The sequence below is a fragment of the Hylobates moloch genome, unplaced genomic scaffold, assembly GCF_009828535.3.
Source record: "Hylobates moloch isolate HMO894 unplaced genomic scaffold, HMol_V3 SCAFFOLD_4, whole genome shotgun sequence".
Taxonomy (NCBI): domain Eukaryota; kingdom Metazoa; phylum Chordata; class Mammalia; order Primates; family Hylobatidae; genus Hylobates; species Hylobates moloch.
Window position 1 is genome coordinate 100,565,750 of NW_026652279.1, and position 14,795 is coordinate 100,580,544.

The following is a 14,795-nucleotide window of genomic DNA, read 5'->3' on the forward strand; positions in this document are numbered from 1 at the left end:
GCAGTGGCCTGATCTCGGCTCACTGCAAGCTCCGCATCCCAGGTTCATGCCATTCTTCTGCCTCAGCCTCCCCAATAGCTGGGACTACAGGCGCCTGCCGCCACGCCTGGCTAATTTTTTGTATTTTTAGTAGAGACGGGGTTTCACCATGTTAGCCAGGATGGTCTGAATCTCCTGACCTTGTGATCTCCCGTCTTGGCCTCCCAAAGTGCTGGGATTACAGGCATGAGCCACTGCGCCCGGCCTGGAAAGATTATTTCTATATTAATACAGCATAGTATAAAGAACAAGTTATAGAATAGTATATACATTTTGAGTCCGTTTTAAAAACCACTACTTACATATAAATTCAAGAAGAAATGACTAAGAGAACTTTTACCCACCACTATAAATTGGTATATCCACTTTGAAAAGCACTTGGAGATTTTCCAGTAACCTTGACGATACATATTTTATATATGTACATGTACATATACATATACACACACGGATACAAATGCACGTATATACACACAAAAGCAACAAGTAGTAATTCAGTTTTACTCTTTACCACACACGATTTCTTCAGTGGTAATTTCACTCTTTACTTTCGTGTCTGCAGTGTAGGCTCTGTAAGTTCTGCTGCAGGGCCTTGTGTTTCTCCAGTATCTCTTCAGTTTGTCAGAAGGCATCATAAAGCAGAAAGAAAAGAAATGAACACTGTTGACCCAGCAGGCAATCATGGCTTGCTAATTACATTTCCTAGTCATGGTTTTAGACCTGAATCATAAATAGATTTCTATGGTACCTGTCCATTGTTTAGTAGGCTTTTGTGGTATGTTAGTTTTGATAGATAATGTTTACACTTAAATTTTAGGAAATAAATCCAAACTATTTTATATTGTATCTCTAAATACAACTTTTTGGTTTATTTGATATAGGAAAGCCATGGCAGAAAAATACATTATGACATCTGCAAAACTCATTGCTCCTGTAATTGAAACATCTTTTGCTGCAGGTTATGACTGGTAAGAGAGAAAGTCTATAATACTGCATGGATATGGTTTTTTTCATAATTTATACTTTTAAATTTAAATTAATATTGTCATTAGAAAAGTGAATATGAATGTTGATTCATATTTATCAAGCAGATAATATTATATGTTAAGATTAATATAGGCTATTGTAAAAGTTCCTAATAAGATATTTTTCTTATTACTCGTGTTATTTTGTAAATAAAGTAGCTATATACCACATTTCAGTCAACAGTGGACCACACATATGACAGTGGTCTGGTAAGATAGGAAGCTGAAAAATTCCTATCACTAGTGACGTTGTAGCTGTCTCGAAATTGTAGCACAATGCATTATTCACTTGTTTGTGGTGATGCTGATATAAACAAACCTATGCTGCCAGTTGTATAAAAGGGTACAGTAATATCCTAGGCCTTCACATTCACTTGGTGTTTATTTTGTGACTCATCCAAAGCAACTTCCAGTCTTGGAAGCTCCATTCATGGTAAGCACCCTACACAGGCATGACATTTTAAAAACCTTTTATACCATATTTTAATTGTACCTTTTCTATGTTTAGATAGATTTAGATATACAAATACTTACCATTGTGTTATATTTGCTTGTAGTATTCAATACAGTAACATGCTGTAGAGGTTAGGAGCTCTAACCTCTAACCTAATGCTAGGAGCATTAGGCTATACCATATAGCCTAGGTGTGTTGTAGGCCATGCCATATAGGTTTGTGTAAGTATACCCTATGATATTTGCACAATGGTGAAATTGCCTAATGACACAATTCTCAGAACATATCCCCATCATCAAGCGATGCCTTACTGTATAGTAAATACATAAACCAGTAACATAATTGTTTATTATCAAGTATTATGTACTGTACATAATTGTATGTGCTGTGCTTTCCTAAGACTGACACAGTACAGTAGATTTCTTTACACTAACATCACCACAAACACATGAGGTGTGATACAGCATTACAGCACCTGGGATGTCACTTGGCAATAGGAATTTTTCAGCACCGTTATGTTATGGGACTACTGTTGTCTATATGGTTGGTTCTGGACCAGAACTTTTTTTTTTTGTTTTTTTGTTTTGTTTTGTTTTGTTTTGACATGGAGTCTTGTTCTGTCTCCCAGGCTGGAGTGCAGTGGTGCAATCTCGGCTCACTGCAAGCTCCACCTCCTGGGTTCTCACCATTCTCCTGCCTCAGCCTCCCAAGTAGCTGGGACTACAGGCACCCACCACCAAGCCCGGCTAATTTTTTTTTTTTAGTTTATGTAAAAATTTATTTGACCAAAATGTAGCAAAAGTGATACTATTACATGTGATACAGTTGCAAGAATCTAAAGAAAAGTGTGGATTTTATTCCATTGCACAATTTGCTAGTGTATTTCCTGGGTGGTGGGGTGGGTGGGTAAGGGATTCAGATAAGCCAGAAGCAGGGTGATTTTTAGTCGGAATTGTAAACTTTAGTTGGCCCCCACACGCTGCTGGGGAATGTGGAATGTTCCAGCTCTGAGAAGTTAACTGAGAAAAGAGAAGTCAAACAAAGCTGATACGTGCAGCCCTGTCTATAGAATCATTCATTATCCAGTTTAATCAGGAGTTTCTTGGTCTTTTATTAACTTGGTCCCAAAGAAGGAATTCAAGTCCTAGATAAGTAAATCTTCAATTTGCTATTCCCTGAAGGATGGAAATGAAGTTGGGCCAATTTTTAATCTCTGCTGCCAGAGAGGCCCTTTCTGCTAATAGATAAAAACTCTTTTGCTCAACTTAGTAATGACTTGCAGTCTATTGGATATGGCTGACCTGAATTGGACTGAACTCCACCGTATTCCTGCTGAGTGGGTCATTACTGGAATGAGACATTTACTCTTCAGAGAACAACTTTATTTTTATTTTATTTTTTCTTGAGATGGAGTCTCACTCTGTTGACCAGGCTGGAGTGCAGTGGTGTGATCTCAGCTCACTGCAATCTCCACTTCATGGGTTCAAGCGATCCTCCTGCCTCAGCCTCCCAAGTAGCTGAGACTACAGGCAGGCATCACCATAATTTTTTTATTTTTTGTAGAGACAGGGTTTCACTGTGTTGGCTGGGCTGGTCTCTAACTCCTGACCTCAAGTGATCTGTCCTGGTCTCCCAAAGAGTTGGAATTACAGGCGAAAGCCACCGCGAAGCCTGGCTAATTTTTTTGTATTTTTAGTAGAGACGGGGTTTCATCGTGTTAGCCAGGATGGTCTCGATCTCCTGACCTCGTGATCCGCCTGCCTTGGCTTCCCAAAGTGCTGGGATTATAGGCATGAACCACCGCGCCTGGCCGGATCAAAACTTTTTTATGTAGCACATGATTGTTGTTCATTGGAATTGCCCTGGTTACTTGTTAAAAGTGCAGATAATCTGTCTCCCCACATCTTTCTCTGTAGATCTGAGTCAGGGTTCTGAGGTCTGGAGTGAGTATTTACATTTGTGTCAAGCCTCCCCAATGATTCTGATACCTACTATACTGTAACTCTTTACCAGTGGTATGACTGCATATTAAAATCAGGGGATTTTAAATAGTCCCGACACAGAGGCTGCACGGTAGACTAGTTGAATCAGAATTTCTGGGTGTTGGGACAGAGGGATCAGTATTTATAAAGTTGCCTAGGGGGTTCTGTGATATAAATCCCACATACAGAACCATTGCTCTATACTATGCAAATAGTTCTTGAATGCCACTGACTGAGGAACTCATTAAAAGTAGAGATTCAGTTGGTCTTAAATGGGATAGAACATCTGTATTTTTTAATGCTCTCCAGATAGCTGTCATGTGTAATGGAAATTACACATAATTCAACTGTTTTACTGAAAAACAGAAGAGAAAACTTAGTTCTGCAATTATTTGCAATTTTTACTATGAATTCTTCTGGCATTCTTACTATATTTCTGTTAACTTCTTTGTATATGATTAAATTATTATTTTTTTCTTTTTTTTTTTTGAGATGGAGTCTCACTCTGTCACCCAGGCTGGAGTGCAGTGGCGCGATCTCAGCTCACTACAAGCTCCACCTCCCGAGTCCACGCGATTCTCCTGCCTCAGCCTCCCAAGTAGCTGGGACTACAGGCGCACGCCGCCATGCCCGGCCAGTGTTTTGTATTTTTAGTAGAGACAGGGTTTCACCGTGTTAGCCAGGATGGTCTTGATCTCCTGACCTCGTGATCCACCTGCCTTGGCCTCCCAAAGTGCTGGGAGATTAAATTATTTTTAACCTTTTTTCTGGAATTGTTTATGTTTGTTAAATATACAAAAAATTACCCAAAATGGTAACTCAGCTCAACGATACATCACAAAACAAACAAACATTTAACCATTGCATACCCTAATAAATAAAATTTAAAGAATAGAACATTGTTAGCACCTTACAAAATGCCAATCCTAATCACTGGCTACCCAGCTCTGAAGAGTGACTGGTGTCCCTGAAGAGTGACTTTGATGATAATAATTTCCTTGCTTTTCTTCATTCTTTAACCACCTAAGCAGGCATCCATAATTTAGTTTTGCCAGGTTTTAAAAGCATTATATAAATGGAATAATACCGTACATATTCTTCTGCATATGACTTCTTTTACTGTATGTTTGTAAGTGTTGTCCATGTCCTCGCATGTAGCTGTGGTTTGTTCATTTTCATTGCTATCTAGTAGTTCATGGTATTAATATGTAAAAATGTATCCATTTCAATGTGACTGGGTGTTGTGATTTGCAGTTTGAACCTGTTGTAAATGCTCCTATCAATATTACGGTACAGTTGTGCACATCTCTTGGTGGGTGGTGCCTATATTTCTGTTAGATATATACCTATGAGTGAAATGGCTTGATCCTATGGTGTGTATATGTTCAGCTTTAATAGATTCCGCTAAACAGTTTTCCAAAGTTCCTGTACTTGTTTACACCCCCACCAACGGTGCATGAAAATTCGAATAGCTTACAAATACTTGGTGTATTTTGTATTTTTTTCATTTTAGCCAGCCATACTGTGGCATCTCATTGTAGTTTTAATTTGCAATCCACTGACAGCCGATTTTATATGTTTATTTGCCATATGAATATTATTTTTTGAGAAGTGCCCGTTCTAGACTTTTGCCCTTGTTTCTATTTCTTTGGTTAGTTCTTTTTGTGTCCTTTTAAGGCAACTTTTGCATACCCCAACTTCATGAAAATATTTTCCTATGTTTTCTTCTAGAGGTTTTACCTTTCACATTTAGATACAGGATCGATATGGAATTGATTTTTGTGTGTAGTGTGAAGTAAGGTCAAGATTTTTTTTTTCTTTTCTCTCTCTTTTCTTTTCTGTAGTAGGACTATCCAGTTAACCCAGCATGATTTATGGAAAATGGTTTGCTTTTTCCACTGCACTGTAATGTCACCTTTGATGTATACCAAATGACTATGTATTGGTCTGTTTGTGGAATCTTTATTCAATCCCTTTGGTCCATTTATCTACTCTTGTCGTCAAACCACATTGCCTACACTTCTGTAGTTTATAGTAACACTTGATATCTGGTAGTGCTATGATCTGAATATTTGTGTTCCCCCAAAATTCATATGTTGAAACCTAACTCCCAAAGTGGTAGTATTAGGAGGTCATCCCTTTCGAGGTGGTTAGGACATGAAGGTAGGACACTTTATTTTTATTTTTATTTTTTGAGACAGAATCTTACTCTGTCGCCAGGCTGGAGTGCAGTGGCGCGATCTTGGCTCACTGCAACCTCCACCTCCCGGGTTCAGGCGATTCCCCTGCCTCAGCCTCCTGAGTAGCTGGGACTACAGGTGCCTGCCACCACGCCTGGCTAATTTTTTGTATTTTAGTAGAGATAGGGTTTCACCATGTTAGCCAGGATGGTCTCAATCTCCTGACCTCGTGATCTGCCTGGCTCGGCCTCCCAAAGTGCTGGGATGACAGGTGTGAGTCACCACATCCAGCTGGTAGGACACTTTTTGAATGGGATTAGTGCCCTTATAAAAAGAAACTCTGGAGAGCTAGCTAGCCCCTACTATTATGTGAGGACACAGCAAAAAGACAGCATTTATGAACCAGGAAGTGGGCCCTCACCAGACACCCAGCCTGCTGGCGTCTTGTTCTTGGACTTCTCAGTCTTCATAACTATGAAAAATAAATGTCTTTTGTTTAGGCTACCTAGTTTATGGTTTTGTTTTGTTTTGTTTTGTTTTGTTTGACAGAGTCTTGCTCTGTCACCCAGGCTGGAGTGCAGTGGCACAATCTCGGCTCACCGCAACCTCCACCTCCCTAGTTTCAAGAAATTCTCGTACCTCAGCCTCCCAAGTATCTGGGACTAAAGGCACGCACCACCACACCTGGCGAAGTTTTGTATTTTTAGTAGAGACAGGATTTAGCCATATTGCCCAGCCTGGTCTCAAACTTCTGGCCTCAAGTGATCTGCCCACCTCAGCCTCCCAAACTGCTGGGATTACAGGCGTGAGCCACCATACCCGGCTGAGTTTATGGTATTTAATTATAGCAGCCTGCACAAACTAGAGCAGGCAGTATAAGTCCTCCAGCTTTGTTGTTGAGGATTACCTTGAGTATTTTTGGTCCTGGTCATTTCCACATAGATTTTAAAACCAACTTGTCAATTTTCCCAAAACCTGCTGAGATTAAAAAAAAAAAAAAAAAGACTTTTTAAAAAAAGTCAAAAATCCAAAGACTTTTTTTTAGAGCAGTTTTAGTTTCTTAGCATAATTGAACAGAATGTACAGAGTTCCCATATCTTTTCCCCACTTCCTACCCAGAGCCTCCCTCACCAATATGCCATCCCAGTGTGGTACATTTGTTACAATCAGTGAACCAATATTCACATAGTATTACCATGTGAAGTCCATAGTTTATGTTAGGATTCTCTCTTTGTGTTTTAATTCTGGGGGTTTTGACAAATGCATGATGTCCTGTACCCACCATTATAGTATTGTATAGAATAGCTTCACTGCCCTAAAAATCTCGTGTGTTATACCTATTCATCCCTCCCTCTCCCAAACCCTTAGCAACCACTGATTTACTGTCTCCATAGTTTTGGCTTTTCCAGAATATCACAGGGTTGGAATCATATAGTATGTTGGCTTTGCTGATTGGCTTCTTTCATTTAGTGGTATCTCTAGAGTATCCCTTATCCACAATGCTTGGGACCAGAAGTGTTTTGGATTTTGAGGTTTCTTGGATTTTGGAATATTTCTGTTTACCAATTGAGCATCCCAAATCCAGAGTCTGTAATGCTCCAGTGAGCATTTTCTTTGAGCGTCATATTATGTCTGTGGTCAAAAAGTTTCAGATTCTATTGTATGGATGTTTGTTCATTCACCTATTGAAAGGCATCTTGGTGGCTTCCACATTTTGGCAATTTTGAATAAAGCTGTTATAAACATCCATTGTGCAGGTTTTTGTGTAAACATACAGTTTCCCCTCTTTGGATAAATACCAAGGAGCATGATTACTGGAAATTACAATAAGTATATATTCAGTTTTGTAAGAAACTGCCAAACTCTTTCAAAGTTGCTGTACCATTTTGCATTCCCATTAGCAATGGATGAGAATTTCTGGGGCTCCACATCCTCACCAACATTTGGTAATGTCAGTGTTTCAATTTTGGCCTTTCTAATAAGCATACGGTGGCATCCCATTGTTGTTTTAATTTGCAATTCCCTAATGACATATGATGTCAAGCATCTTTTCGTGTACTTATTACCTATTTGTATACCTTATTTGGAGAAGTGTTTGTTCAAGTCCTTTACCATTTTTGAATTGGGTGGTTTGGTTTTTGTTTTGGAGTTTTAGGAGTTTTCTATACATTCTGGATATTAATCCCGTATCAGATACATGATTTGTAAATATTTTCTCCCATTCTATGGATTACCTTTTTAGTCTGTTGATATTTCTTTGAGGCAAAAACTTCTTAAATTTTCATGAGGTCCACTTTGTCTATTTTTTCTTTTGTTTCCTGTGACTTTGGTGTCACATCCAATAAATTGTCAAATCTAATGTCATGAAGCTTTTGCTTAGCGTTTTCTTCTAACATTTTTTTTAGTTTTAGATTTTACAGTGAGGTCTTTGATTCATTTTGAGTTAATTTTTGTACATAGTGTTAGGTAAGGGTGCAACTGCATTACTTGTGCATAGTTTTCCTGGCATTGTTTGTTAAAGACTCTCCTTTTCTCATTGAATAGCCTTGGCATCCTTGTCAAAAAACATTTGACTGTATAGGTGGTGGTTTGTTTTTGGGCTCACTGCTCTATGCTATTGGTCTACATGTCTGTCTTCCTGCCAGTACCACACTGTTTTGATTACTGTAGCTTTGTAATTACTCTGAAATCAGAAAATGTGAGTCCTTCAGCTTTGCTTTGCTTTTTCAAGATTGTTTTGGCTATTTGGAGTCCCTTGAAATTGCTTATGAATTTCAGGATGGATTTTTCTGTATCTGGAAAAATAAGCCATGGGCATTTTGGTAGAGATTGCATTGAATTCATAGATTGCTTTGAGTAGTATTGATATCTTAAATGTAGTAAGTCTTCTGGTCCATAAACATGGGACGTGTTTCCATTTATTTATGTTTTTGTTTTGTTTTGAGACAGAGTCTTGCTCTGTCGCCCAGGCTGGAGTGCAGTGTCGTGATCTCAGCTCACTGCAAGCTCTGCCTCCCGGGTTCACGCCATTCTCCTGCCTCAGCCTCCCAAGTAGCTGGAACTACAGGCACCCGCCACCACGCCCAGCTAATTTTTTTGTATTTTTAGTAGAGACGGGGCTTCACTGTGTTAGCCAGGATGGTCTCAATCTCCTGACCTCGTGATCCTCCCACCTCAGCCTCCCAAAGTGCTGGGATTACAGGCTCGAGCCACCATGCCCAGCCTCCCTTTATTTATGTTTTAAAAAATTTCTCTCGGCAGTGTTTTATAGTGTTCCATGTTCAAGTCTTTAACCTCCTTGGTTATCCTTATTCCTAAGTATTTTATTCTTTTTGGCGCTGTTGTCAATGGAATTGTACTCTTAATATCCTTTCCAAGTTGTTTGTTTTTAGGGTATAGATAAATGGAAGTGAATTTTGTGTGTTGATTTTATATCCTGCTACATTGCTTAATTTCCAGCAAGTTGGGCATTTTTTATTATCTTTTCCTTTTTTGATTTCTAGTTTAATTTTATTGTGGTAGAAGATAGTTGTTGAATAATTTCAGCTCTGAAATTTGTTGCAGCTTGGTACATAATCCAAATGGACTTGAAAAGAACAAGTATTCTGCTGTTGTTGGGGATAACCTCCTATGTATGTCAAGTCAAATTTCTTAATGTTTTGTTCAGACCTCCTTTTTTTTTTTTCTTACATTTACCAGTTTGTTATAATAAAGGATTTTGCAAAGGATGCAGATGCAGGGATGCATAAGGTGAGCTATGGGAGAAGGGGCATGGAGCTTCCATTTCCTCCCTGGGCACCACCCTCTAGGAACCTACACGTGCTCAGCTATCCAGAAGCTCCCCGAACCCTGTCCTCTTGGGTTTTTATGGAAGGCTCATGACTTCAGCATTCCTTCCCCCAGGGTTTTGGGTGAGACTCTCATGTGAGGGCCACAAACAGAAAGGCAGGGGAAGGTCAGAGGCCTGCACTTGAGGCCTAACACCCCCATTATACCAGAAGACTCTAATAAAGGCTATGGGAGTTATGAGCAGGAACCATGGATGAAAACCTGTATATATATCATAACACCACAGGCCACCCCCTTATTTTCAACCATGGATCCTTTATGTAAATACTCTCTCTCTCTCACACACACTCACACACACACATTAATAATTAGTTAAGTCCATCATACTGTGTGAATGTCTCCCAGGAGGAGGCCACTCAGGTTTGCAGGTTTCCTTACACTTGTTCAGGCTGGAGTGCAGTGATATAAAATGATAAATCTTTATGGTATACAAAATGATGTTTTGATACATGTACACATTGTGGAATTGCTAAATCATATGCATTACCACACATACTTGTTATTTTTTTTAGTGAAAACACTTAAAATCTACTCTCTTAGCAAATTTTAAGTATATATTATTAACCATAATTCCCTTGATGTACAATAGATCTCTTCAACTTATTCCTTCATCTAACTGAAATGTTGTGTTCTTTGACCAATGTCTTCCCAGTCCCACCACCCCCTATCTCTTCTGTTATTGAAGTAAGAGTTGTGACCTACTAAACTGATTTCAATAACTCAATTTGAAAAATGCTAGTCTCGATGCAGTGGGTTTGGTATCAACAAGAATTGGGTTCAAATTCTTAGTTGACACTCATTTTCTACCTTTGTGATCTCAGATCTTCCATTTTCCTATCTATAAAATAAAAATAATCCTTTTAGGGTTGTTGTGAGGATTAAACATATTAATGCTTGTAAAGCAATTAGCACTGCCCCGATATAGAGCAAACAGCAAATGTTTTATGCTTTTATAAAGAGATCTATTTAAGTTGAGACACAAAAAATTAAATATGTTCTACAAGTTCTGTAGAATTTTTCTCACCATGAGAGCATTTAATATGGAAAAATATGTAGAAACTGTCATGTTACAAATTGTTGTAATAGTTAATTCAAAAATGAGAATGTAGATATCAGTCCAATTTTTACTTAAAATGATTAGACATTAAAATAGGCTAATGATAAGTTGGATAAAAAAAGTAATTTAGAACTGAAGACTTCAGTAACTGAAAACCTGTGTTGGAGCAAATCGAGTGCTTACCTTTACAGAGTACTAGGGACCCTTTAAAAAATCTTTGAAAAGCCACATTTAAGAAAACCAACAGCATCAATATACTAAAACAAAATCAAGTAAGCTTTTTTATGCTTTCCCTTATAGGTGTGTGGAAGTGGTGAAAGCTTCTCAATATGTAGAGCTAGCCAATGATCTGGAAATAAACAAAGCAGTTACATACTTGAGACAAAAAGACTATAACCAAGTAAGTTTTAAAAAAATTTTAGATGGAATTCCGTATCTTAATTGGTCATAGCATTAAAAACAGGTAAACTCCTTTCTAGAATAATGTTATCTGTGATTATTCTGAAGTTGAATAATATTTTTATTTCTATTTTATGTTAATTTGCATTAAAATAGTTTTAAACTTTTATTAATTTTTGCATGTTTGTCGTTTCTTTTTTTTTTTTTTTGCAATGGAGTCTCGCTCTGTTGCCTAGGCTGGAGTGCAGTGGCGCGATCTCCGCTCACTGCAAGCTCTGCCTCCCCGGTTCACGCCATTCTCCTGCCTCACCCTCCCAAGTAGCTGGGACTATAGGCATCCACCACCATGCCTGGCTAATTTTTTGTATTTTTAGTAGAGATGGGGTTTCACCGTGTTAGCCAGGACGGTCTCTATCTCCTGACCTTGTGATCCGCCCACCTCGGCCTCCCAAAGTGTTGGGATTACAGGCGTGAGCCACTGCGCCCGGCTGTTGTTTCTTAAAATGTAAATACTTCCTTTGTATAGCATGGTTGCTAAATTATAAACCATATTCTGTTCCGGAGATTAACTTTCCCCTAGAGGTTTTCAAAGTGTTCCCCAAAGCATAAAGTTTTTAGGAACACTGATTGTGCTAGGGAGCATGGGAAGCCAGGAGCCTGCCATCCTCACCAGAGCAGCTTCCTTGTAGTCTGTTTATGTGTTTGGTTTCCTCATTGACACTGCATTGGGAATGTAAGGGTCTCATGGCTGTATGGGGTTTTAGAACCCTGCAGATCTCTCACTGGCACTGCTGCTCCCTTGCTACCTTGGGTGGGGGTAGAGTGGGTGCTCTCCCTTCAGCAGTCTCTCAATTAGGACAGAGCTGACACACAATCAGGAGGCTTAGACAGGTGTAAGAAAGAGGGATAACCAAATAGAGTAAACAGCATGACTTGATGTCCCAGTCTGTAACACCAGTGGTTAGTGTCATTATATGCCAGCAACTGGAAAACTCAGCTCTTCCCAGTTAGATCCAGAGAGCAAGGACAAGAGAAAGCTATAGCATCTTTCCCATATCCTCCCCCAAGCCTATGCTTTCAGTTTGTCTTCCTATTTAGAGAACTTTTTGCTCTGGGAGACAACAGAATGGACTAACAAAGGAAGTGGGGAGAACACTATCTACTAAAGAATATGAGAGTAGAAAAAAGCAACCCCAGTGTTCATGAAATAAATACATATAATTAATGTAGTACTATGGGGTGGTTCCATTGCATATGTTAATTTACTGTGCTTAATTTTTTGAGCATTTACAAAACATTTGAAAAAGACTTTTCAAAGTATCTGTGCTGTCATTTGATCATCACATCCTTGGTCATGAAAAATGCCACCAGTGACTCTCCAACGTTGTTGTAATGCTTTTTACATGGAAGTGACATGAATCAAATTGGTCTTTATTATCTTGCTAAAGTGCTATATGGACAAAAATTTTGTGTGTGACATGTACTGTTATAGATGACAAAATGGAGAAAACCATGTTTGCTAGTTTTCCTTTGACATTTTATTTTTAAATGATGTTTTTAGAAAGGGTTAAGAGGCCAGGCGCGGTGGCTCACACCTGTAATCTCAGCACTTTGGGAGGCTGAGGCAGGTGGATCACCTGAGGTCAAGAGTTTTGAGACCAGCCTAACCAATATGGTGAAACCCTGTCTCTACTAAAAATACAAAAATTAGCCGGGCATGGTGGCATGCGCCTGTAGTCCCAGCTACTCGGGAGGCTGAGACAGGAGAATTGCTTGAACCCAGGAGGCGGAAGTTGCAGTGAGCTGAGATCCCACCACTGCACTCTGGCCTGAGTGACAGAGCGAGACTTCGTCTCAAAAAAAAAAAAAAAAGGTTAAGAATGCATTGCCATGGCTCATGTTTTAAAACTATGTTCATTAAGCAATAAACACTCTAATTTTTTAATGTTAAAACCTGTTGAACTCAGATCTTACTATCTGTGCTTTCCTAGCTCTTCTTGTTCAAAATATCTTCTGTTCCATTTGCATTTTCGAGTTTTTAGTATCAATTCGTTTACTGATTTTTTTAAAATGCCATTTCTGCTTTCTTTTCATCATTGCTGCTTTCACTCTGTCTTTCTTTTGTTTGTATATTGTAAGTATTATGAGGTGGGTATAATACAATCTTAGTTTGAAAGAAGTGTTATTAAGTGAAAAAGGATTGGGTTGACGTATCTCATAATAATCATTTGATAGCAACTACTTTATTTACAATTCAAAGTGAAAAAGAAAAATTTATGCCTTCTTCTGTGAGGATATAGTTCTGGAGTTAGCTCTAAATACTTTTTTTTTTTTCCCAAGAAAAAGATGCTGAAATCACAGAGTATGAGTCTTTTTGATAATGATGGTGTTTGTAGCCACTTTTGTAATAGAAAAAATAGACTCTGCCAAAAAGCCCAAAGTGGATGACATGAAGCCATTGGCCTGGAAGCCAGTGGCAGTGTAGGGGCAGGCTCAGCGGAATGCTGAAGCCAGGAGCTAGATGGCATCTGCTGGGAAAGGAGACCAGGACAGACATAGATCCCTTTTCCTCATTGTTTTCAGGGAAACAAACAAGCTAACATTGTTTATTTTTATTTTTTGTTTTGCCATTTACAATGAAATTTAATTTTGACTGAACTTTTATCAGTTCCATTTATAAATAAACTTACAATATTTTACTTTTAAAAACAAATATTTTATGTAGATTTATGGACATGTAGAGAACAGTTGTGAAAACAGCCTATTTCAAAACAAAAACTTGAGCGAAAAAATACCCGAGTGTTCCTTTTATTAGAATAATTATGTAGCCTTTTTAGAATAGATCATAGTTTAGAAACGTATAATATGAAGTGTTATTACTTTGTCAAGTGATACCCATTTAGGATGTTTTAAGTTGTAAATACCTTTGCCAAGTTTTTTAAGTAATGGTTTTGGATTGCACTGCTTTTTGGATTCATAATAACCATTTTGGGAGAAAATAGATTTGATGTTAAATATATAGCCTTAAAGTATTGTTATTAATGAGTTACAATGTAGTATATATCAAAATTTTAAAATTTAACACATTTCCTTGACTATAATGTAAGTGGCCACTTCTAAAAGGAATGATACAAAGGACTATAACACTCCTTTAAAAAAAAAATTGTTGTTATTGCTTGTTAGCATTCTTTTTGTATTGTTTTATGGATGTTGTAAACATTAGAGAATAGCTTTCTTTTCCTGTACGCTTTAGAGAGTTTAATGGTTATATGAGTTACACCTTTTCAAGTGCCTTATATTTTAAAGTAATACACCATTTATTATGACACAGTCTAAAAGTGAAGATTAAACTATCTCAATTCTTATTTAAAGTGAAATGCAGCTTATAAAACTTAGAGATTCAAAACAATGGTGGCTTTTATATTAATAGCTGTGGAGGTTGTATAAAGAATCAATGAGGTAGTTTCTATAGGATAAGCAATATTAGCAATTATTTTTGAGGTAAATTTAAGGAACTTGTGGCAGTGTTATAAGGTCTTTCCAAGAAAGTAAATGATAGAAATAGAATCTTGAAAGTGAGAATATGATGTTTGGGTTTTTCTTTTCCAGTGTTTACTTCGTAAACTACTGACCTAGAAACTTCTGTCAGTTTTCTTTGAAGTCATCAAAAACCCTTTAAAAGAATTAATTTGCTTGCCAACTTTATTGTGCAAATAATAATAAATAAAAGAATAACAATTTACTCATATTCTAACCAAAGTATCTGAAATTGAGTATTTTAAAATATTCTGTCCTTCAAAAAAATTGAGT

General features: G+C 37.9%; 1 protein-coding gene across 1 annotated transcript in view; it reads left to right on the forward strand.

Annotated features, from left to right (window-relative positions):
* Positions 1–14,795, forward strand: part of IFT88 (intraflagellar transport 88) — a 109,037-nt gene that overhangs the window by 48,938 nt on the left and 45,304 nt on the right. The window contains exons 16-17 of the mRNA XM_058438160.1: positions 921–1,007; positions 10,887–10,986. Of these exons, the coding sequence (XP_058294143.1) occupies positions 921–1,007; positions 10,887–10,986 (187 nt within the window). The remainder of the gene's footprint in view (positions 1–920; positions 1,008–10,886; positions 10,987–14,795) is intronic.